At 39.4% G+C, this 24,658-nt stretch overlaps 1 protein-coding gene across 2 annotated transcripts; it reads left to right on the forward strand.

The window, feature by feature from the left end:
* The first annotated feature begins 1,934 nt into the window (after positions 1 to 1,934).
* On the forward strand, positions 1,935 to 19,394 carry GAPT (GRB2 binding adaptor protein, transmembrane). Of its 2 annotated transcripts, XM_082382551.1 has the most exons (3): positions 1,935 to 7,597; positions 9,899 to 9,963; positions 10,499 to 19,394. In XM_082382551.1, exon 3 carries the CDS (start codon positions 10,886 to 10,888, stop codon positions 11,357 to 11,359), a length of 474 nt encoding a protein of 157 aa, XP_082238677.1. In that variant the 5' UTR covers positions 1,935 to 7,597; positions 9,899 to 9,963; positions 10,499 to 10,885; the 3' UTR covers positions 11,360 to 19,394. The 2 variants fall into 2 exon arrangements, with proteins under 2 accessions (XP_082238677.1, XP_082238676.1); XM_082382550.1 differs by having other exon boundaries at positions 9,899 to 19,394.
* The last annotated feature ends 5,264 nt before the right edge of the window (positions 19,395 to 24,658 follow it).

The following is a 24,658-nucleotide window of genomic DNA, read 5'->3' on the forward strand; positions in this document are numbered from 1 at the left end:
CCATCATGCGAATTCTTGGCAGTTTTTAGTAACATATATTTTTGTGGTGAACTTTGAGCACTTTGCAGATTTTTTTTTACAACACTACGTTTCAAGTTCTCTTTATTTATTTATTTTTGGTTGCATTGGGTCTTCATTGCTGCGTGTGGGCTTTCTCTAGTTGCAGCGAGCGGGGGCTACTCTTCATTGTGGTGCACAGGCTTCTCATTGCAGTGGCTTCTCGTTGCAGAGAATGGGCTCTAGGCACATGGGCTTAAGTAGTTGCAACATGCAGTGTCAGTAGTTGTGGCACACAGGCTCAGTAGTTGTGGTGCAAGGGCTCAGTAGTTGTGGCTCGCAGACTCTAGAGCACAGGCTCAGTAGTTGTGGTGCACAGGCTTAGTTGCTCCATGGCATGTGGGATCTTCCCGGACCAGGGATCGAACCCATGTCCCCTGCATTGGCAAGCGGATTCTTAACCAATGCGCCACCAGGGAAGTCCCTCAAGTTCTCTTTTTATAGTGAAGAAAACTGAAGTAAAGAGTTAAGCGGTTCTCAAGGTCATACAGCACAGAGCCATAGAATATTAGTTCAAAAGAGGCCTGACTGTTCAATACTGGCTTGCTGGGGACTTTAAATACCTGAAGACCTTTTAAAAACTAGTAATGCTCAAGTTACACCCTCAGAGATTTCGCTCTAATTTTTGTGGCCTGGAACCCAAGCATCAAGATTCTTAAAGCTCCTTAATGAGATTCCAATGAACAGCTAGAGTTAAGAACCATTAACTCATTAAGATCCATTTTACAGATAAGAAATTGAGGTTCTCTGTGATTAAATGACTGGCTCAAGCTAGTTAATGTTAGAGATACGATAGACTCTGAGGACAAGAAGGAGACGGTCTTCAAATTCTGATAAACTAGCTAATAAAAGGAACATATTACGGTGAGATATGTCTCTTAAGAATGAACAACATGATGTTAGCCTGGTCTACTAACGAGAAGCCAGTGGTCTACAACGAAGCATAGAAAATGGGTTTCAGAGACATCGGCTTGGCTGGGGCATAACACTGGCTTATCTGAGACTATTAACAATTTATGCCTCACCACTAAATGCCCTCGTGCTCTGGGTGAATGTTCACCAATATTTACCTGAAGATGAATTGGCTTCCAGAGTGTGTTTCCCACAGGGAGAGAAAAAGATGCCCTCTTTATTGGGACCCTTTCAGACAGGTCCTCTGCCCTACCCACTCCATTAGTGTTTGTTGTTTTCTTCACCCTCTACTCCTCCTCCTGGGAATAAAGTTATATAGGGCGCCATCTCAGTTTGGGGAGAAAGAAGTGACTCTAAACAGCTACTATTCTCTCTTCCCCCCCCTAATTTCCTGCTCAGAAACAGTGTATAACTCAGATCACTCAGGGTCTTCAGGCAAAGGCCTGAGAATATGCTTTCCTCTGATGAGTGAGCCTCCCCTAGTACCCGCTTCCCGTGCCAGGTTTGAAATGGTAGTAGTGGTTGACACTGTTCTTGGGAGAAAGGTGTCTGCTATCCAGTAGTTCTTACATCCAGTCTGACTACAGTGTAAAGTTTCAAAATATGTGCAGTTATTTTTTTTTTTATTTTTATTTTTTGTTGTTTTCTGTGAGAGTGATTCTTTTTACTTTTTTTTTTTAATTTAATTAATTAATTTATTTATTTTTGGCTGTGTTGGGTCTTCGTTTCTGTGCGAGGGCTTTCTCTAGTTGCGGCAAGCGGGGGCCACTCTTCATCGCGGTGCGCGGGCCTCTCACTGTCGTGGCCCCTCCCGTTGCGGGGCACAGGCTCCAGACGCGCAGGCTCAGTAGTTGTGGCTCACGGGCCCAGTAGCTCCGCGGCAAGTGGGATCCTCCCAGACCAGGGCTCGAACCCGTGTCTCCTGCATTGGCAGGCAGACTCTCAACCACTGCACCACCAGGGAAGCCCTGTGCAGTTATTTTTAAAGTAATGATATGTTATAATGTGCCTTGCAGAATTTTCTGAAGAAGTTGGCAGAATCAACCAGTGACTGATTTGGTGCCTATTATTAATCCTAGTTTATAATACTCTCCTCCTCAAATGAACAAAAACCAAAAATCTGTTGAAATAGTTTATCCATTATTTGACTTGTGAAATTATATACACAGTCTAAGATGAACGGTGTATCTTCTGTTGGACTGCTAAATTGTGCAGCTTTCAATTTTTTTCATGAAGAAGTAAAATGTTTTCAATTTTTTTCAGCTTTCCCAATGTCCATTTATTTTAATCTGAAGGAATAAAAGGGGAAACAGCGAGGGAAGGAGAAGGAGTGTTGTTCAACTGAAGTTGAAACAAGCTTCAAGTCATGTTATCTGATACGCGCTAGCAATTAGGAAAGACTTATGATGAAAAAGGAGTTGGAGTGAAAGGAAATATATGCTAAACATGAAAACTGCTTTGAAATATCATCTTCTGAATGTGATGGCCATTTTTATACTATTCATTTGTACTTAGTAGAATTTGAAGGAATCTTAGGGATTACTGAATCCATTGCTGTTTTGTGGATGAAGAAAGCAAGATGGAGAAGTCATATTATTTGCCCAAGATCACAGAATTATTTCTTTTAGGTTAAATTGCTTTATACCTGTGTTTTTAGATTGAATATTATTTTTCAGCAACACATCCCTTAAGTAAGTCAAGGTGTGCCAATGAAAGACCATATTCATAATCTCAGAAAGTAGAAATTCCCTGCTTTGACTGGGTGGCAGCTCAAGTTTCATTAATAACTCCCATCCTTCTTACCACCAGCCTTTACCAACCTTCAGGCTCAGGAAGCTCCAGATAAAGTTATAACTCATCCAGCTCAGAGTCTACCTGCAATTTAGCAAAATTTCCCCTCCCAAATTAGTAGACCAGTTTACCAAAGAAGATGGTAATCTGAATGAATAAAAACATATATCTAGCTACCTCAATTTTTCATGACTTTTAAAGGTATTGTCTTACTCTTCATCTCCAGTTTCTTTTTTTTAATTAAGGTACTTAATGTAGTGCATAAATCTGAAATGGACAGCTTGATGAATGGTTATATATAGATACGTCTTTGTAGCCACCACAAAGATCAAGATATAGAACATTTCCTAGCATCTGAGACGGCTCCCTTATATACCTCCCAGTCTATAATAATCACCTTTCTTCCGACTTCTACCATTATATGGTTGTAGAAAGCTTTACGTGATTTCAGGAGTGGAATCATACAACATGTACTCTTTTGTGCATAGCTTCTTTAATTATATATTAAGTTTGTAAGATTCATCCATGTTTTTGTGCATATCAGTAACTTGGCTGTTTTCATTGTTGTGTAGTACTCCATTGTGTGGATTTACCATGCTCCATTTACCCACTGTATTGTTGATGGACATTTGGAATGTTTCTAGAGCTTTGGGACATTATGAAGAAAGCAGTCATAATCAGAAACGACCTTCATTTCTGTTGAGTATATACATAGGAGTGCAATTCCTAGGTCTTTTTACTTTGTTTTTCTTTCAGTGTCTTCTTTTTTAGCCCTTGACCATAATCTAACCTTTCTAAGTTGTTAAATGAACCATAACAATATACGTCTCTTTAGTCCTGACAAGTGTTTCAGGTGGCAGATTTCATAGCTTAAAATGGTCCACCAATAGAGTAACATCTTTCATGGTTCACTGCCTATGGCATCCCTGATGGATTTTGCTCTCTCATTTTCTTATCTCTAACTTCCTGTCATATATATTCTGACTTAATGTAAGGAGAGAAAAACAGATAGACTCTTGAAGGGGACATCTAAGGACTTTCTTTTTATCTATTCCTCACGGAGGTGGTATAGTATAGAGGAAAATTACTAGATCAGAATCAGGAGACTGTTTTGATATCTGGTCTAGATTTCTACTTTCTATGGAGTAAATCACATCACTTCTCTGAGCCTCAGAGGGTTCAATTATATCAATAGTTCCCAAACCTGGCCACAATTCAAAATCATCTGAGGAGATGTCAATGTCCCTTTTTCTTATGAAAGTGGGACATGTTTATGAAAAAAGATCAAATAGTATAAAAGACTGTAAAATCAAAAGTAAAAATTCCTCCCCCCCCCACCCCCGCCACAGTCTGTGCAATCCCTTATTGCTCTAACTCAGAAATTCCTTGGTATTGTTCTTAACTTTTAAACTGAAGATCCCTGGGCCCGACTCCAGACATAATGAAGCAGAATCCCCAGGGTCCTATGAATTTGTATTTTTTTTTAAAGTTTCATAAGTGATCTTGATAGACTTTCAGGTTTGGGAATGAATTCCTTGACTAAATAATATCTCAGATCTCTTCCAGTAAAATCCATTCCCATCCCCTCAACATTATATGATTTAAGTTTGCCAGCTGCTAACAGGATTGACACTAAGCATAACTGAAGCAACAGTGGTTCTATTTTGACCTCTTCTTATTCATGCCTTCTCTCCTCACCTTCAACTGCTCAATTTCCTCACTTTAAAATTTTCTTAACTCCTTGGCCCACACAGTGAAACTTTACTAGTTGAAAGGCAGTGACTCATTCCATTAAAGCTCTAGTTGCTTTTTGGCTAATCCCATAAACCCATCAGTATTAATGAATTTTCTAGCTAATAATAGGCTACCTTTCCCAGGCAACATAATGCCTTATGCTAAAATGTATGCTTCCATAATGCCTTTAACCAGTAGCATGGAGTTTGGGGGCCCCCTACAGAATATCCAGGAAGATGTTTTTAGTTAGTCATGCTTTCAAATAAAATCCACATTCACAAACATTTTTCCACGTCTGTCATCACCAATATTACTCAGTTCAAGTATCTGAAAAAGTACATGGTTAAAATAAATAGATATTAACTGACACAAAAGAAATTGCTAGGAATTTTAATCACAGTTAAGTAAATTGGTTGTTAATCATCAAATAATAGGAGAAGAAAGATTATCTGGATAAACTATTCAGTCCAAATTACACTAGAGAACAATTTACCTCCCACACCCTCTGCTACCCAAAGGACATGGTGGAAGGAAAAGCAGGAAAAGAAAGCCTAACTATAATTGCTATGATTAAAAAGGGAACTGTAAGAAGACAATAAAAATGTGTCTTGCTGGGCCAAAGATAGGAAGGTAGGAAAACAGAACTCAAGACATAATATCTGATCCATACAAATGATGATTATACAATAATTCTATTTTGAAAAAAATATATATATAGCATCTCTTCTGTAAATTCAAAGAATGGTTATATCTATTACTTAAAAATAAATCATATCTAGAGAAAAAGGCCAGGGAACATCCCTTCATTTTATTTATCTTTAGAAAAACTAAAGTGATAAAGGGTTAAAACTTTCCTAAGTTCAAACAGCAAAATCCAGATGAACTTCCAGCTGTCCTGAATTCTAGAGTAGACTGTATAATCTTACATAAATATTGTATTTATTACATTACTTGCAGATTGTGTGCATGTGTGTGTGTATTATTACTTGGAAGGGTGGTTAATGTTGCTGTTAAAATATTGGTAGACTGAAGACTGAATTCACATTTCAAGCTTCACAACTTCATAACCTCCTTCACTCTGAGATCTTTGCCTAGAACACTCCTATTCTGCCTTGATTATCTCCTTCGTGTTCTGTGAGGCTTTGCTCACGTCTTCCCTTCCCTGACAACTGTGAGTTGGGTGCCTCTTTTCCTTGCTCCCACTGTTCCCTGTGCATAACGGTGTCTTCCTTAGCTCCTACTGTCTTGATCTGAAAAGATCTGTGGGTACAGCCTCTTCACTAGGCTTTAGGTGCTGCAAGGGAGTTTGTTCACTATTGCATCCCCATTGCTTAGCGTAATGCCTGGCACAATGACAGTGTCCAGTCAGTATTGACAATATTGTTCTTCGAATGTCCAATTGGTATTTCAGTAACTAAATCTTCTTTTAAACTGCCTCATGCAAAGTTCATCCTCTGTGCTTGAAAAAGTTCCAGTACAACATAAAAGGCAAAATTTCCGTTACTTTGTCATCTTGTCTGTCTAATTCAGCATTTCCCATTTTGGTATTCCACCGAGTTGTCCTCTGAGAGATGCTGTTAAATAAGGGTTCCGTGATGGAGACTTGTCATTCAGCCTAGCGAGACAGCTAGTGTGGTGACTTTAGCACACAGGTGATGGAGGCAAAATGCCAGCCACACAGGGGGAGTGAGTACCTCACCACTCTGCCTTCCTCCCCTCCTCTGTAAGAAAGGACGAATAGAGTCCTCTCCTATCAAGTTGTCAGGATTTACTGAGTAGCGCACAACAGATTTAAATACATAGTATAGTGCTCAGGAAATGCTGGCTACTATTATTAAATGAAGTGAAACAGTTTTTCTTTCATATTTGGTTTTGTTTTGTTTTCTTGCTGTAGGACTGCTCATAGCTTTTAGTATGCTGAGTGCCTATGAGTCTCCAGGTAAGCAGTACTTTCCAAATTTACTTGATGAAACTTCTACTAGAAAATTCCAGAAGTAGTACACTTTGGAATATACTTTAGGAAATCCTGTCTTATCAATTTAAAAGAATATTAGCATATTCTGAACCAAAACTGGGACACTGGTTTGACATGTATAGATGTAACCTGGGGCACTGGTACATAGTACTTGGAACAAGGACTGTTCTAACATACAAGCAAATAAATAAAGACCTATGCATTACTACATTTTAAAATATTTCTTTTTAAAAATTTTAAAGTGCAAATAAAATGACTTATTTATTCTAAAGTGAGGACTGCCTGAAGATTACACACAGCATTAAACTTTTAAAAAGTTATAAAAATTAAAAGGTAAAATGCACACTCTTTTAGGTATTGTAGTGGGTTGAATGGTGACCTCCCCCCCCAGCCCCCAAAAGAACCATCCAAATCCTAATTCCTGGAAGCTGTGAACAGAACCTTATTTGGAAGTAGGGTCTTTACAGGTGTAATTAAATGAGGGGTCTGAGAAAAGATCATCCTGGATTATCTGGGTGGTCCTACATCCAATGACAGTGACCCTATAAGAGATACATAGAGGAAAAGACAAGAGGAGAAGCCATGAGACAATGGAGCAGAGATAGGGGTGATGTGTCTACAAGATGAGGAACACCGGGGATCACCAGGAAGCACCAGAAGCTGGGAGAGAGGCCTGGATGGATTCTCCCCTGGGGTGTCCAGAAGAACCGCCCCTGCCCCACCCCACCCCCCTTGATTTTGGACTTCTGGCCTCCATAATGTGAGAGAATAAATTTCTGATGTTTAAAAAAAAACAAAAATAAAGTGGAGATTGCAAATATTGCTCCAATAAAAAAACCACCTAGGCTTTATGCATCATTTTCTGATATAGTTGGAGAATTATTACTGGGTAAAAATGAAGGGCTGGACTTCCTTACTCAAAAACTCGTGCAATTTATCTTAATTCTTGTGCATCTGATAAGAACTTCCTCTAGAGCCAGGAAACTTTGCAAGTATGAAATGATGTGAAAGGAGGAAGTAAAGAAGGAAGTAACTGACCTACGTGAAAAAGAGGAACAAGTTCTAAACAAAAGCAGGTTTAACACATAACCAAAAGAAGAAAAGAAAGCTCGGCATACCAATCTCAAGGTAAGTAAGAACCTGCTTTAAGGTGTTTGTGTGAAATGAAAACTATAACAAACTAGTTCATTTTAAATAATCAATGGCTTTTTATCTTATCAAACACAGTCTGTAGAATTAGGTGGCCATAGTTGAAAAACCACTTTACAAATTGAGAGTGAAGTTAATGTTTCTTTACTGGTATAGAGGCTCACAAGGATAAGAGTGTGCTTTGTTGTTGCCTTGGTTTCAAACAGAAGGGCAGTATCTGACTGAAAACTTCAGAAGTTTGTCAACAATTTGTGATTTTAAGACAAATAATTGTTAGGTAACCTGTTGGAATTGTCTTCCAAAACAGAAGCAGTCTTCTTTCAAATTGGGCAAAGTGAAACCTATAAGTTATATTTGAAGGACTCTTGTTTAACATATGTATCCCATTCTAGTAGGTCTTTATTCATGTCTTGCAGGGCTTTTCCTATTAAGTTATTTTGAAGAAAGAGGACGGATGCATTTATTTTCCTGTAAAATGTCTCCTTGTCTTTATCTCAGAGAACACTACTTTGACAAACAGCTTTAATATTGGGAATGTACTGGAATGTCTACATAGAAGAACACAGATGGTTAAAAATAAATTCTCCTCTCGAAAATCCAGAGAGCCATTTATTACCTTATCCTCAGAGGACAATAGTTAGCCTTCCTCACTGCTGTTGCAATCCTGGCAGCTTTTAAAAAGCTGATTAATTTCAATCAATATGTGAAATTTAGTTCAAATATGCTGGCAAATATTTACTTAAATGAGTTATCATTTATACCATGAAATATCTTACATATGGTCAGTTCTCAGCTGTTGCAAAAAAGGAAGTGCGCTCCTAATGGTTAAAGTCACTTGCCAAACCTTTGCCTTTGAACACAAGCACTGTGTCTGGCCTTTTAAAGGAGGGAACCTACAAAAGTTCCAAAGAGAGTAAAAGATGTTGCAGACTGGGGTGTCTGTCCCTATAGTTTTATCAAATAAATGTTATGAGTTAACTGCATCTCCTATTTAATTTCGTATTTTATGTGAAATGCCAATTGAAAATTTGCATACTGATGTATTCTAACCTTGAACAAATTTAGAAAAGTTCACTGTTGTACATGAGTTCCTACTGAGAGCAGGGCACAATTTCATGGGGTTTCTTTTTTCCTGTTTCTCATTACTAGTTTTATCCTAATGCAGGTTGCTCCCTTCATTAACACATATTTAACAAGCTAGCTATTCTGTGTCTAGTACTGCTGCTGGTAATATAAAGATGAATAAGATACAATTCCGAACACTCAAGAACCTCAGAGCTAATCATCTATAAAAATTTAGTGATGGATGTGCTTGATAGACATTCATAGAAATGTGGGTAGGAATAATATTGGGGGGAAATTTTTTACTTGAATCCAGATTTAATCACTTCTTAGTCATTAAAGAAGTTACTTAACTTTTTTAATCCTCTCTTTTCTCACATATAAAATGGGCATAACAGTGGTATCTATTTAACATGACAGCTGTGCATTGTAGGATTAAATGAGATAATCCGTGTAAAAGTGTATAGAAGCTGACCCCAAATAACTAAATATTATTGATGATGACATTCAGTGGATGATGATAATCATCTCATAAGCACTATGAAATTGGATGACTATAGTTAACAATACTGTATTATTTATTTGAAAGTTGCTAAGAGAGTAGATTGTAATGTTCTCATTACAAGAAAAAAAATTGTAACTGAGCTGATGCATATTAACTAAATTTAGTGTTTTGATCAATTCACAATACACACATATATCAAATCATGTTGTACACCATAAACTGATACAGTGGTATATATCAATTATATCTCAATAAAACTGGAAGAAAACAACAATAATAATGAAAACAATATTGGATATAAGTATTTCTGTGACTAGGCTAAAAACATACAGTACTAATACTTTGTTGATAAAATCATAATAGAACATTCAGCCGAGTTGAACACTTCCATTTTTCTCTCCTCTTTGCCATTTTAAAGCATCAACAGGTAGCACTCTAAAATTATCTTAATTAAATGAAAGTTATTTGCTGGAAGTTGTGAGAAGACTAGTGATAGGAAGTCTTTCAAATTTTGTCTTAAATATTTTGGTTTTAGGTATTTTGTGTTACATCAGAGAGCTCTTTTCTTTTTTTAAGTATACACTGTACCTTTTAGAAGACATGTGTTGAGTTTTAAACTGTGAACTTAAACAATTAGATGCTTAGATTTGGAGTCCTATGTTTATTTAATCATTCATTCAATAAATATTGACTGAGTGTCTTTTTTGTGCTAGGTGTTGTGCTTTTCTTTAGGAGTATTCAGAGGAAAAGACCTGATCCCTGCCCACCATTTAACCAGGTAGGAAGACGCACAATTTGCTGTAATTTAGATTGCCATGCTATAATAGAGGACTGACTCATTAATATGGGGATACAGAGGAATGTGTGATTAAGGAAAAGACATGGTTGCAGATCACTACAAAAAGGGACAGGCAAGGTTTCACAGAGGAGGTGATAGGTAATGGAAATGATTGCACATCTATACTCTTATCTCTTTGCTCCTATTGTGTTTGAAGCATTATCTTTCTCTTGAAAATTATTAGCCTTATGGTCAAAAACCATGTTGAAATCTAAGTGATAAAACCACTCAGGCTTCAGCAGAGACAGGTTCTTTTAACTCTCCCCCCACCACACACACACACACACACACACACACAACAGCTAGTACTGTATTTTATATTAAAACAAAAACGCACTAAATGCAACAGCTAGTACTGTATTCTATCCTGAAGGAAGAGCTCACTAAATGCTGATGCTTAATGTAGTGGTAGAAATTGGCAGATTTTTATTATGCTATGTAATAAATATGCAATTAAAATGTTTCTAATTTACAGCAGGCACGTGGATGGCAGATCGTTCAACCTTCCCTTCCTTGAGTTTTCTACTCTGCTATTATTTTCCACTCATTTGTGCTTCATTTTGTGATTCACTGATAAAAAAGGAAGTGGAGTTGAATGAAATCCCCCTGACACAGTGCAATTATACAACAGCAATTGTATAATCATCAGCTACAACGAGAGCCAGCTTCCAAAATCAAGTTTACTCATCTCTCCTCTACGTACACCAGGACTTTGCCATGATGTTCTTTCATATCTGAAACAGAAATGCCTAAAAGAGCTTCCGAAATTACTTTCAAACCATATCCTACAAAGAATTACAGTGGACTGTACCTGTGAATTCATTAAGCGCTACACCATACTACAAAACAGTACTGTGCAGAAATGCTGAAAAGCTGTGGAAATACTTCAGTGGCCGTTTCCTTAGGAATTTCCCTTCTTTTACTGTTGGTGATCTGTGGAATTGGGTGTGTTTGGCACTGGAAACAGCGTAATACAGTGCAATTTACCTTACCAAAGTTTTTGCAAAGGAGAAAAAGGAGAAAAGACTATACTAAAAGAGTCTCCTTGAGCCCCCAGGTTATCGGCCCAAGACATAAAATCTCAGTTCAAACCCAAGACCACAGCTCTGCTGGGAAGGACACTAACATACATGACAACTATGAAAATGTGAAAGCGTGTCCTCCCCAAGCTAAAGAAGAAACAGACAACGGAATATATGAAAACACTTGGCAGACCAATTTCGAGGAACATATCTATGGAAATGAGACACTATGTGACCATTATAAGTTGAAGAAGCCTAGTGCTTCTGAAGAAGCTCAAGGCGAAGACATATATATTCTTCCGGATTCATATTAACTTTTCAAAATGTGGGTTTAGTTATTGGAGGATAAATATTTGCTGGAACTTTTATTGTACTGATAACATTATTAATCAAGTTCTTCTGTTGAAACTTAATGATCTCTGTTTTATCTCCACCCTTCTGAATCCTCTCTGCGTGTATCACTGTGGATTAATTCTAGATATCCTCTCCATCCTCCTTGCCCTGGATTAATTCTGCATTATGTTTTATTGATTCTTCCTTCTGAACATTACTTGTTATATTTTTCTTCTTTTTCTATCTCCACCATCTTTTCTGGCTCAGGATTGTTGTCACAGTCTGCTAACTAGTCTTTCTGGCTCTAGTTTCTACATAATCAGTGATGCTGCATCAATCCCCGTGATGTTGCCAGATTCATCTGCAGAAGATATTCCCAACAGCCACCTCACTCCTTTGCATATAACCTCTTAATGTCTCCTCTTTGTAAAAGACATACTACTCATAATTCTAACTCCAGAATTCATGATTTTACACAGTTGGTTCAACTTCACTTTTCCAGTGACTTCTACTAATCTCTCACTTCTTTGTTTTCATCAGAATCATCTGAAAACCTGCCGAACCCATCCCTCCTCCACAGCTTTGCTTGTCCACCCCCTTTTAAGCCTGCCTCAGATCATAACTTCTTCCACAAGTTTCTTGAATCATTCCAAACCTACATTTGCCTTTTTTCTTTTCCTGATCTCTTATAGATCTTGCTGCCTGTTCAATTCTTTGGGCGTTTAAACATATGAATGATTGCAATGGCATTTTATTATTTAGTGTCATATGAGAATGTCTTAAATTCCCTACTAAATAGTAAGGAACTGTCTCATATTCATATTTTAGCTCCAATACCTAGACCACCATATGAGGCACTCAATATTATTCAGTTGACAAGAATTGAACTGTATATTTTACTAAGTCCTTTTGAAAACAATCTAATAAATTCATCCATCCAAGGAATATTTATTGAGTACCTTCTATTTACTTCTTACTGTGCTGTACACATCAAGGGGGTAAAATAGTGAAAAGAAAGACATGGGTCCTGAACATGTTCTGTCTAGTATGAAAGAAAAGACAAAAAACAAACAAATACTATGCTATTTATTAAGCTATGATATCTCTAAACCCACCCTTGGATATGCTGCTCTAAATTGCTCAGGCTGGAACTCTGCAAACTATCAATACCTTTTTCCTTTGCCAGGTGTATCCACGTTAGGATCTGTCAATAGCAGGCAATGAGGAAGAATGGTAGGCAATAAACAGGAAGCAAAAGGGGCCTTGCTCCTTCTCGTTCTCCTTGCTGTTCTGAGAAGGTACTGTTGCCGTTTAACTTACTCCAGCATCACTGGTTGTTCACAGTTTCTAGTTCTTCCAGCACTCCCAGAACCAGCTTCTTTGCACCTCGTCAGAGACGCCGGCACCAGCCAAGCAGCACCCTTTCCTTGGTATCTGAGAACCAGCCCCTCAGGCCCTCCTCCAAGCTCCTGAGGGACCGGCAGGAAGCAAACGGCACCTCGAGCTCTGTGTCCCAGCCCTGCAGGACACCTCCTCCTAGTTTCCGATGATCCCCAGCCTTAGGTATGGTGGCTATTTCCTGCATTTCCTGTCTCTCTGGTACCTCAGTGCCCTCTTTTTGTCTTTTCAGTCTACTAGTACTTTTTTTAAATTGATGCTTTATATTCGGTTCTCCCTTTTCAGACAAACTGGTATGGTTTCCAGTGGACAAACTGGTATTTCCCCAAGTGGACCCTGAATGATACAACTAAAAATGGTGTAGTAGGTGTTGTGAAGAAAAAAAAGCTTTCTGTTTTTGAGAACAATGGCGTTCATTCAGTAGGGAAGAGGATTTGAATTTTAATAAGATGGCCGAAGGAGGCCTCTCTAAAGGCACACTTAAGCTGAGACCTGAGGGTGAAAGGGGTTATGTAAATGGTGATGGGCAGGAAAGGAACCAGCATATGGAAAGAATCTGAGGCATGAAAGAATGTATGGTGCTCTGGGAACTTAAAGAAAGCCATGGTGTCTGGAGCTTAGTGAGGGAGGGCTGAAGTGACACCTGATGTGTTGGCAAAGGGGGGAAGAGTAGACACAGCGTAGCTTCTCGTAGGTCTTGGTAGGTGGCTTGGACTCTGACGTGGGTGCAAGTGGAATCTAAAAAATGATTTTAAGCAGAGGAGTGACAACGTTACATTTTTAAAAGAGCTACCAGGTTGAGAAATGACTGGAAAGTGTCAAGATGGAAGAGCTTAAGACAGTACAGAATATTGCTCAATAACTTACTACTCATGAATGAAAATCCATAAAGCCTGGCAAGGTTTGAAATGGCTCCTATTCACTTTCTAGAGGAGAAAAGGATTTATGTTGATCTCAAGCATTTATGTTGGTCCTGGAGTACATGGTCATTTTGAAGTCTCAAACAGTAAGTTTTTTGCTAGAGTAATCTGTACCCATGCCTACCTAGTACTCAATCATAGGAGCTGAAAATAACCTGCCAGAAACACCACCAGAGAGTATCTCTGTCTTGGTAGGATGGTGGGAATCAGGCTGGAATGAATAGGGGGTTTAATCCAGAACAGCTGAAGCGGTATTATCTAAAGGGATCACGAGACTCACTGTGGAGGTGAGCAGCCGCAGGTGGGTACTGGAGGAGCCGCCTGAACAGTCTGGTCTGAGCAGTCATCGGGAGGTGGTCAAGCAAGGTTTTTCAGTGAGCTAAGCAAGGGCCCATTTGCTGTGAGATCAATAGTGGGTTGGGGTATATTACTCTACCCTGTTATTGGGGTATATTATTATTACCTTTATGATTGAAGTGTTAAGTCAGACTGAAGTGAAACGTTGCAAGTTGCAGGCGTGAGCGCCGGGTCAAGGAGCCCGGTGCTCATTGTTGCTGGATGTTGGCCATGAAATCCTGCAGAGACTAGCTACAAGTCACGGGGTGTGAACATGCCGACATTTCTGTGAGTACGTCGTAAAGCCGCGCTCATTATATTTGACGCTACTGGGTCTTTTTCCCCCACCCCCAACTTCCTTCCTCTTTTAATTGTGGTACATGTGGTTACTTTTGCTAATAATCTAACTCAAACGCAAACTGCTCTTCTCAGCCGATGTAGACAAACTTTGTTCTTTTTATCTCTCAAGGATGATTTTCACTTTTGAGATTTTAAGAAGGTACAGAAATATTGTAAAGGATGCAGATAGGAGATAGAAATTTGAAAGGGGAGATGGGGAAGAAGGTAGAGGAAGAGGAGGAGGAGGAGAAGTGGGGGAAATGAGAGAAGGAGAGAGAGAAACGAGAATAGGAAATAGGAGTGGGATGGAGAATGGAGGGCATGTATGGTAAAAAGAGAAGTTGAATGACAATTTCCTTTACCCCCTCTGTTGTTTCCCCCCAACACACACACACACAAGAATTGCTAGTAAGGTAAGTAGATACAAAAAGAAGGAAGAAGTTGTCTGCCTTTACTGCCTTTCTAACCTTGTTGAATGTAGATAACAATTGGCTACTGGTAAACATATTGGTAATTGCACCCATCCTTGTCATGGAAGTGTGCTTATGTGATCACTACTAGCCTTCTCGCTGATCCTCAAACTTGCCTGAATTCAGGGACATTACATTCTGTCAGCCCTGAATGCTTTTCCTCCAGATAGTCACACTGTGAACTCCTCATTTCATTGAACTCTCTGATCAAAGGACACCTACTCAGCGCTGACCCCCCAATCTGAAATGGCCCCCTACCATGAATCTCAGACCCTTTTCCTTGCTTTAGTTGCCTTCATAGACTTATCACTACCTGACAAGTGTTCTTATATGTTTATAATCTGCTCTCTTTACCTAGAATGTAAGTTCCATGAGGGCAGAAACATTTTCTGTCTTACTCCCTGCTTGATCACCAGTACTTGCTTATAGGATATGCTCAATTATGTTTGCTGATCAAATCATTAAGGTGTTTTCTTGAAGACTAACATTTTTAGTGAAATTGCTGAAATACTTTGGAAAATAACAAAATGGGAAAACTTACAAATATTATTTTGAACATCACTAATATGCAAGGATATATTAAGCCAGATTTTAATAGAAATTCAGTGCCATGAGACTTCTTTGCCGTTTCAGTACCAGTGAGCTTTGTGCCACATCAGTAGAAGGAGCAGAGCAGATGGGGCACTTAGGCCAGTGGGGAGACTGGACATTGGGTTCCGTGGAGGAAAGGGAAAAGAGGGGAGAGATGACCCTATTTCCACATTTTTAACTGCTATTCTAATCCACAATAACCAGCTGGTTTTTTACAATTCAGGGAGTTATAAACTCCATCATCCCCTTTTAGTGCTTACATTGTGCTATCACTTTGCAGCATGGTATTCTTGTTCCCTCTCTCCCCTCAGCTCTTTTGCAAGTTCCTTTCCTCTTGTACACCCACTCAGCACAGTGGTGTGCCATGAGGCTTACCTTGGCTCCCAGCTTCTTCTCACACTTCTTCCCCATGTGACTTAGACATGTATGCCTGAACTCTCCTGCCCCCAATGTCCTTTGGAAGTATTTGACTCACATAGCTCACCATCTAATGCTTATTTCTATGCAGTATTATCCTTCAGACATCTGAAATTCAGCATGGGCCAAACTGATGGCTAGGGGTCAAGGCGTGGGTGTCACTCAGAAATAGAAATGAAATTAATGACGGGATCAGAGACGGCTCAGAGGTAAAGGGAGGGTATCCATTGCACGGGATGCTTGCTAATAATTTCAGAAGCTGACAGTTCAGAATGTCCCGGTGTCAAAAACGTCAGCCTCCATGTATCATGGTGTCAGGATACCATGTACTGAGTAGCTGCCTCTTCAACATTAGTGCCTGGCTCAAACAAACAAGATTTGTCCCTGTGATCCCCAGTCACTGAATTCAGGTGGTGTCACATTTAGCAAACAGTGTGTCTCTCCTTCTCTTGCCCTGACCGCTGACTGATGAGCTCTGAAACATAAGACTCGGTGTATAGTAGCAAGAAGGGGTCCAGGCCTTGCTGGGCATCAGGCTAGTGGACTTGTCTGATGACTGTAGACGTTTGGCTCAGTAGTGCTACTTATTTCACTTACTTCAACATTTTTGTTTGTTCCTTATTTTTACATCTTTTTAGGATAACTACATTGAGCTGACCTAAAAAATCAGTGGTTAGTGGACTAAATCATGAAAAAAAACACAGACCACAGGCCAGGGATTTTAGAATTTGTCCACTTTAAGTGAATGGTTATCTACTGATATCCCTGTGAAGGATAGGAAAATTGCAAATACAGCTTGAATAAAAGCACCTTCTGGTAGATGCTTACAGTCGGATAGACAGGAAGTTGCAGAACACCAAATTCACGAAATTTATAACAAGGGACTCTCATGATCTAGTAGGATAAAGTGATTTCAGGCATGTAACAAATATTTGTGAAGCACCGGTGATGTATCAAACACTGAAGGAGCACTGGAAATTCAGCAGTGGGGTTAGTGGATGGAGGGTATAGAGACAGACCCTGCCTCTGCATTCGGTGGGCTTACACAGGTATAAGGAGTTCTGATACTTCTACAGGCTATTAGAATGTATTGAGATAATGGTATAACAGGGAAGCACGTGGTGTAATGGAAGACTCACCAGGCTTGGGGTTAAGAAGGCTTTCCTGTGGAAAGTGACACCTAACCTGAGACCTGGAGGACAAATACGAGATAGCCAGGCAAGGAGGCTGAGGGAATGATGTTCCAAAAAGAGGGGACAGCATGTGTGAGGACCCAGAGTATAGGCTGTGTTCAAGAAGTGAAAGAAGATAAATACCACCTAAGTGTAGAGTGTAAAGGGAGACGGGCAAGAGGAAGGTGGTGCTGTGAGCAAAGGTCCGCTGATATAGGGCTTTGTATGACAAGATGAGGAATCTGGACTTTATCCTGACAAAGCTGATACCCGTGATATCAGAATAGGATCTTGGAAGCAGAAATGGCATTGATTTTTCCAAAAACCATAGGGTATTGCAAATAAATAATTTCTCAGCTGTAACAGAATATGGGAAGTGAGATTCTGAGGTTCAGGATATGGGACTTGATTCTAACAGGCACATGTCTATGAGTTTTATAAAATAAGCCGTGCTCTCCAGTGTTTTATTAAGGCTCCCATAGCTTTTCATTTAAATTCAGCTCCCGTAGTTTTGCATTTTGCGATTCTCCCAATAGAGATGGGAATTAAGCAAATGAGAGAGGCTCAAACAAAAGGAAGCACAGAAGATGGTAAATTGCCAGATGCAATCAAGGCTGATGAAGGTGTGACTGCAGCTATTGACCTATGCTGTTGCCATGGGAACAAAAGCTCTGTGGTTCTGGAGTGCTTTTCCTTTTTAAGGACCGACTGGCTTTAGTGAATAGTTAAGACTGAAAATTATGGAAGTCAGAGCATCCACTGCCACATGTATTCTAAATCTTTGTTAGTGACAGAGACGGTGGCTAGCTGGGTCTGCGGTGAGCTCCCCAGAAGCCCGGAAGCTGTCAAAGGCATAAGGTTGAGGCTCAATGAAAGGCAGAGTTTAGCTGTTGCCTCAGGCCCACTTCCCCAGCTCCACTCCATGCTAGACTGACATATTAATTGTGATACTGAGAATTTAGGAGGAGGAATATAATTCACTAGGCTTTATTAACATATGATTTTTTAAATATCAAATTAGGGTATTGGAAACTCATCAAGCAAATACACAGAAATGTACATTTTATTTTCCTTCTTAGGTGTTTCCGAGAAGACTGTAGTCCTCATTACATTCCTGCTATTGGAGTGGCTTCTGAGCACCAAGCACCATGATAAGGCTTTATGTGAATTATCTTTCTTAATTCACCAACAATTCTATTGCATTTGTACTGTTGTTATCCCCATTTTACAGAAGAGAAGATTGAGACTTAGGGAAGTTAAAATCTGACCAAAGATCTTAGTGTCAATAAAAAAAAAAAAAAAATGCAGGCAGGATTTGAACCCAGTCATTCTGATGAGAGACTTGCTCAGGTTATTTTATTACAGTAGTCTTAGTAGATGATATCTTCTATCTTAACATCATGGAATTTCAGACCTAGAAAATAACTTGGAAATTATCTAAACTGATTTCCTCATATTGCAAATGAGAACAATGAGTCCCAGAAAGTTTATGTGACTTCCCTAAAGTAATACAGTGATTCATGACTAACCAGGATCAGAACTCAGGGCTATTCAGCGTAACTTGCTGCCTTTCTAATTGACTGAAAATAGGAAGGTTTTGTTTGTTTCTTAATCCAAGTCTTCTTCACAGCATCCTTTCAAGTCTCATTTCCTGAAGGCTTTGCTTTTATCTATTTTATTTTAGCTGGACCTTCTCTTCTCTGCATTTAGAAATGATGCTGATTTTTCTAAATGTTAAGCAAAGATAGTCCTAAGAGAGCAGAGTGTACAGATTTCTTAATGCATGTGGTTCTCGTGTGGCCGGAGCTAAGTAATGAAGCCCATCAATCAGGAGTGGAGTGGTGCACGACATGTCCTCTTTTGGTCATTATTTCTTAAAATGTACTCTTTTGTCATCTTGTCTCATCTGGCAGAATTTGTCCAGACTATATACACTTTTAACTCAATTATCTCATAAGAGAAACACATGACCAACAGAAGAGGCACTTTCAGGGTGAGGGGAAGGGGGAGGAAGTGGGGAAATGTCTGTGACAACTGCATTGCAATGAGAGGGCTGGAGAGCACATTTGAAGGAAGAGCTAATGACAGATATTGTCTCTGGGCTGGAATGGCAAGGGCCTAGAAGCTATTTTCAGTCTGTATGTTCCAGAAGATCAAGGAGAATATTGTGAAGTACCTGAGCAAGGAAAAGTCTGATGTTACATTTAAGGGAGAATCTCCTCCTTTTAAAATCAAAAGATGGAAAAGCAAAAGCAAAGCAATAATTACTTTTGAATTTGCTAGATCAGCTAATTAAATCTTAGAGCAAAGGTTTGGGAGAGGACTAGAACAGTGCACGGGAGGGGGAACATTTAGAAAAAGGAGGAATGAAAAGATGCACAAAAAAGAACCCTTGAGAATATATAATCCCCTTAATGGTAATCAAAAGAGAATGTTCTGTCTAAAGGTGAAAGCTAGACATCTACAAGGGCTAGGCAAGGACATATATTCATGAATGAGGCTGCTGAAAGGCAGTGGGGGGCTAAGAGTCTTGTATGTGGAGCAAGTGAAAGGGCTGCCTGAGTGTCTTTCCTTTTCAGACCCTCTGCAGAACAAACAAGAATCAAACAAATGTGTCCCTTAGCTCTAAATCAAGATGTAGTTCTTTGTTCCTACTATTTCTAATGCGTCATGCAGATCTGTAGAAATGGTTTGATTTTACTGTTTAGTAAAAGTTCTTTCTAATGAAACACTTTATAGTTCAAGGATATATAGTAGTAAAGGAAACCAGAGGGGGAAGTGGGACTCTTTTCATTTAAGAATGATTTTCATTTCCTCTTTTAATTAGCTGTGTTGCTTAATATAACAGTACCTTCTCACCCACATGTGTTGAAAAAGAAAGCTGTGAGGCTTAATTTAGGATGCATCTCCTCGATTGCACTTAATGGGAAAAAAAAAGCTGTAATAAAGAGTGTATATTTTTAACATGTGGATTGACATGTTAAACATTTTGCCCCCTTCTCAAAGCCCAGATTAAATTCCAGATCACATACGAATCCTTGTTTAATGCCAGCAGTCCAAAATGACCTATCCTGTGCTGATTTCCTTCCTCTGTCTATCCATGCATCCTTTTAGCCATTACCCAGCTAACAAATATTTACTGAGGGTGCATCAGCTGTTAGGCATTGTGATAGGAACTCAATGGTGAACAAAAACATACAATGCAGTCTAGATGAAATATCAAAAAAAACCCTACAAACAAAAGCATAATTAGAAACATAAATAAATGCTATGAAGGAAAGAAACATGGTGATATTAAAGCTTGTAATAGAAGAACTTGACTTAGTTGAGCAGTCAGACAGGCTACTTACACTGGATTACTAAAGTATGAATTATATAAGCAGAATTTACCTAGAATGAAAATAAGAATTAATGACTGCCTTTCTACAAAAGAAGCCCATTATTATAGGACATTATCACTGTGTTGGCTTGTTTGTGTAAAAGAAAGGGCAAAATCTCCAATTGCTTTGAAGGGCTTGTAAACTGCTATTAAAAATAATTAGAGAGAAACACGAAAATATTGGTTGAGAAAATTTCATACAGATTAGCTTTCTACACAGGTCTGGCATGAATTTAAATATTTCTAGGCAGTGTAATAGAGTGGAAAAAATAAATGCTAAAACATATACTAGACCTATATTAGTATCACAGTTCTAATGAATATTAGCTATGTGGCTTTGCAAAAGTTATTTATCCACTCTGAGTCAGAAAATCCACAGCTGATAGGTAACACTAATAAGAATACGGTAGGGTTATTGTGGAAATTGAATAATATGTGAAAATGCCTCAGACATTAAGATTATTCAATGCCTGGACTTCCCTGGTGGTGCAGTGGTTAAGAATCCACCTGCTGGGGCTTCCCTGGTGGTGCAGTGGTTGAGAGTCTGCCTGCCGGTGCAGGGGACACGGGTTCGAGCCCTGGTCTGGGAGGATCCCACATGCCGCGGAGCAACTACGCCCGTGAGCCACAACTACTGAGCCTGCGCGACTGGAGCCTGTGCTCCGCAATAAGAGAGGCCGCGATAGTGAGAGGCCTGCGCACCACGATGAAGAGTGGCCCCCGCTTGCCGCAACTAGAGAAAGCCCTCGCACAGAAATGAAGACCCAACACAGCCAAAAATAAATATAAATAAAAATTAAAAAAAAAAAAATCCACCTGCCAATGCAGGGGACACGGGTTCGATCCCTGGTCCAGGAAAATCCCTCATGCCGCGGAGCTACTAAGCCCACGAGCCACAACTACTGAAGCCTGCACCCTCAAGGCCCGAGTACCACAGCTACTGAGCCTGCGTGCTGCAGCTACTGAAGCCTGCGTGCCTAGAGCCCGTGATTCACAAGAGAAGCCACCGCAATGAGAAACCCGCACACCAGAACGAAGAGTAACCCCCACTCGCCACATCTAGAGAAAGCCTCTGCTCAGCAACGAAGACCCAACACAGCCAAAAATTAAAAAAAAAAAAAGATTATTCAATACCTAAGAAGCATGTAAAATATTAATCTGCTGTATTACTTGTCTCAGTTATATTACCTACATATTATTGTTGGACTTCTCACCATTAAGGAGTATTTTTTATGATTTCTTCTTCAAAGATTTTGTGCTTTGAAATATTTTGCTCAATAAAATAAGCACTTATTATATAATAATTGATTTTGTGGCCATATATACACTACCAAATGTAAAATCGATAGCTAGTGGGAAGCCGCTGCATAGCACAGGGAGATCAGCTCCGTGCTTTGTGACCACCTGGAGGGGTGGGATAGGGAGGGTGGGAGGGAGACGCAAGAGGGAGGGGATATGGGGATATATGTTTATGTATAGCTGATTCACTTTGTTATACAGCAGAAACTAACACACTGTTGTAAAGCAATTATATTCCAATAAAGATGTTAAAAAATAATAATAATTGATTTTGAAATTTTCAACAATCATGCACTTGTAACTACCAATCAGAACTTCTGATCAGCATGATCACAATTGAATTTATATAACTAAAAAAAATTCTTGCACCACTTCGACTTTTTTTAATTCAAAATAGCTACCTCTTATGTGAACAGTGAAGCAGCTCTTGTCCAAATTCCTTTCCAGGAAAATAAGGGGCAAGAATGTTGAACCAAGGGCAAGGTTGAGGGAGACTGGGCTGGAGATAGATGAGTTCTGTGCTCCTCGCACCAGCTCTCAGAGTCCTAGTTGAACTCCAACGCACTAGAATGATATAGCTTAATCCCTAATTTCAATATGTGTCAATTAAAAGTTGCATTGATTCTACTGTTAAGTCATTGACTCAGATGTTTGGAATGATTTCATTGTCACAGAGCTCACCTTCTGAAAGTTGTCACACTTATTTTGATGAGTTCAAAGGGTATTAAAATTTGCTCAGTTCAGTCTACATTTCTGCTCAAAAGTCATCAGCTTTTGTATATCTTACTGCCTCTCCTTGGCTGCCATACTTTACAAGCTTCCCTCCTTGGAGCATTTTGGAGGGCCTTGAGAAATTCTCATGATGGGTACAAAAGTATTACCTAAAGAGACAGTGTCCATAAAAATTATATCCACCCCTATTTGGGCCATGCCATGATGATATAAGGTTCCCTCTTTTCAATTACCAAGATTGTTGATATGCCCTGAAGTTACTTCCACCACGTTGACTGCTGGTTGAGTGTGTGCACTTGTCCAAGAGTCAGAATGATATAGGAGGTTGTTGCCTAGGTCAAGGTAATTTAAGGGTGTCCAGAGTCCCAATTACACATTCTTCCTGCCTGTCACAGAGTTTGAAACTCACACCAATACAAGGTTCTTCCTTGCTCTTTAGCGTCTCTAAAATCCTTTGTTTAGATGTACAAAAATGTACAAAATCCTTATGTGTTCTTAAACCATTACCCGCTACTTAATACTTTCAAGAGTTGATGTTTCAGGTAAGTGACAGGGATTTAGAGAAGAGCCACCACACATCTGAGCAACTAATTAACTGCTTTCTTCTAAGACAAGTGATCACGTAGTGCAGAGGTTCTGGAATTCTGGGCTGGTTCAGGGGGAAGATATAATGGAGTTTCAGATGGCTTTTGGTAAAAATATGCTATGAAGAAATAAGCCAGATTGTCCTCATGTTTCTTCTATATTCCTGCCTTCTGGTACTCAGTTGTCCTTTTTAATCCTTGACATTCATCACCATGACTGCCTAATTAAGAGCATCTCTTACAGCCCTCCAGGTATTAGCCCATGTAATACCTCAGCACAGTATTAAGCTGAGGATACAGATACATGAAAGGCAAGCCTCTACCCTTGAGGTTTATAGTCTGCTTAACCTTATAATCATTTTTCCCCCTCAAATCATGGACTGATATTGCCACTCACATGTTAATTTGCATTATTAGGCCTGCAAATCTTTGGAATTCAATGTCATTCCAGATAAAACATGTACTGCTTTATTTTTTTTAAAAATGTATTCATATGCCAGGGCCATTCTAGACTGTAGTGACACAGAAATGATGTCAAATGACTCATAGACTCTTGTGAAAGCCACATAAATAAACCAACAGTTTTAGTACAATGTAATAAATTCTATCTTTAGAAGAAGCATAAGTTCATAGCTATGTGAGCAGAGATGAGGAAGTCTAATTCTGACTGAGAGGGTAAAATGTGTCTTCAGAAAGAAATGGTGAGCTAAGATGGGGGGACAGTACAAGACTTCATTACCTTGGAAGTCCCAGGAAATATTAAATACAAGATACATATGACTTGATATGAGAGATAATCTGAGCATGGTCACTATGGGGACCCAGTGGGGCATCATGAGAAAACCAGAAGCATCATGATAAATTCTGGGCAACCAGAGGTCAGAGGGAGTTTTAGTGTTAGGAAAACACTAAAAGTAGGAGAGAGACTAAAGAAGGAGAGGTGGGAAGCTTGTAAACTATAAGTACACGCTTTTTCACTATTTTGTAGAAAATGTATATGTGAGTGTGTATAGGCATTTCAGATAGAGGCAACTTAATAAAGGAATTGGTTGCAAAGATGTTGCAGGACTGCGAGAACAAAAAGGAGTAGGTAATACTACTCAAAAGATCGGTAACTGCAGGAATCTATTCCCTCCCTTACAGCAAGGAGAGCTAGAGAGAAATGATCCAGACTAGACTAGAGCTCACAGTTCCTATGCCCCTGAGCCTGCTGCTTGGGGATCAAGCTGTGTGAGCAGGAGGTGATGCTCATCGGCCATCACTGCAGGAGGTACCACGAGAAAGCGGAACTAAGAGCTTCTCCCTACCTTCAAACCTAACAAAAAGCCAACCGACAAGGGAGCTTGGGAGTTTGAGAAATATAACATGCAGGTTCTCATCCCCAGTGGTATAGAGGAGACCATAGAAAAATGATTATGGAGTTGAGAGATAATAGACACTACCTAGCAACTACATGTCCTGACTTAAGAATCTGTTAAGAATCTCCCTCCATCATCCCTACCCCCAGCATTCCATCAACAAAGAGCAACATGGAGGACACTCGTGTACTTGTTTTCATTTTCTTCGGCATTACCTACATATATAGTCATGTCTACTCTTGGGAAATAGGAAATTATTCTAAGTACGTACTGGTAATAAATGAG

The sequence above is a fragment of the Balaenoptera borealis genome (assembly GCF_965194805.1).
Source record: "Balaenoptera borealis genome assembly, chromosome: 2".
In the NCBI taxonomy this organism is placed as follows: domain Eukaryota; kingdom Metazoa; phylum Chordata; class Mammalia; order Artiodactyla; family Balaenopteridae; genus Balaenoptera; species Balaenoptera borealis.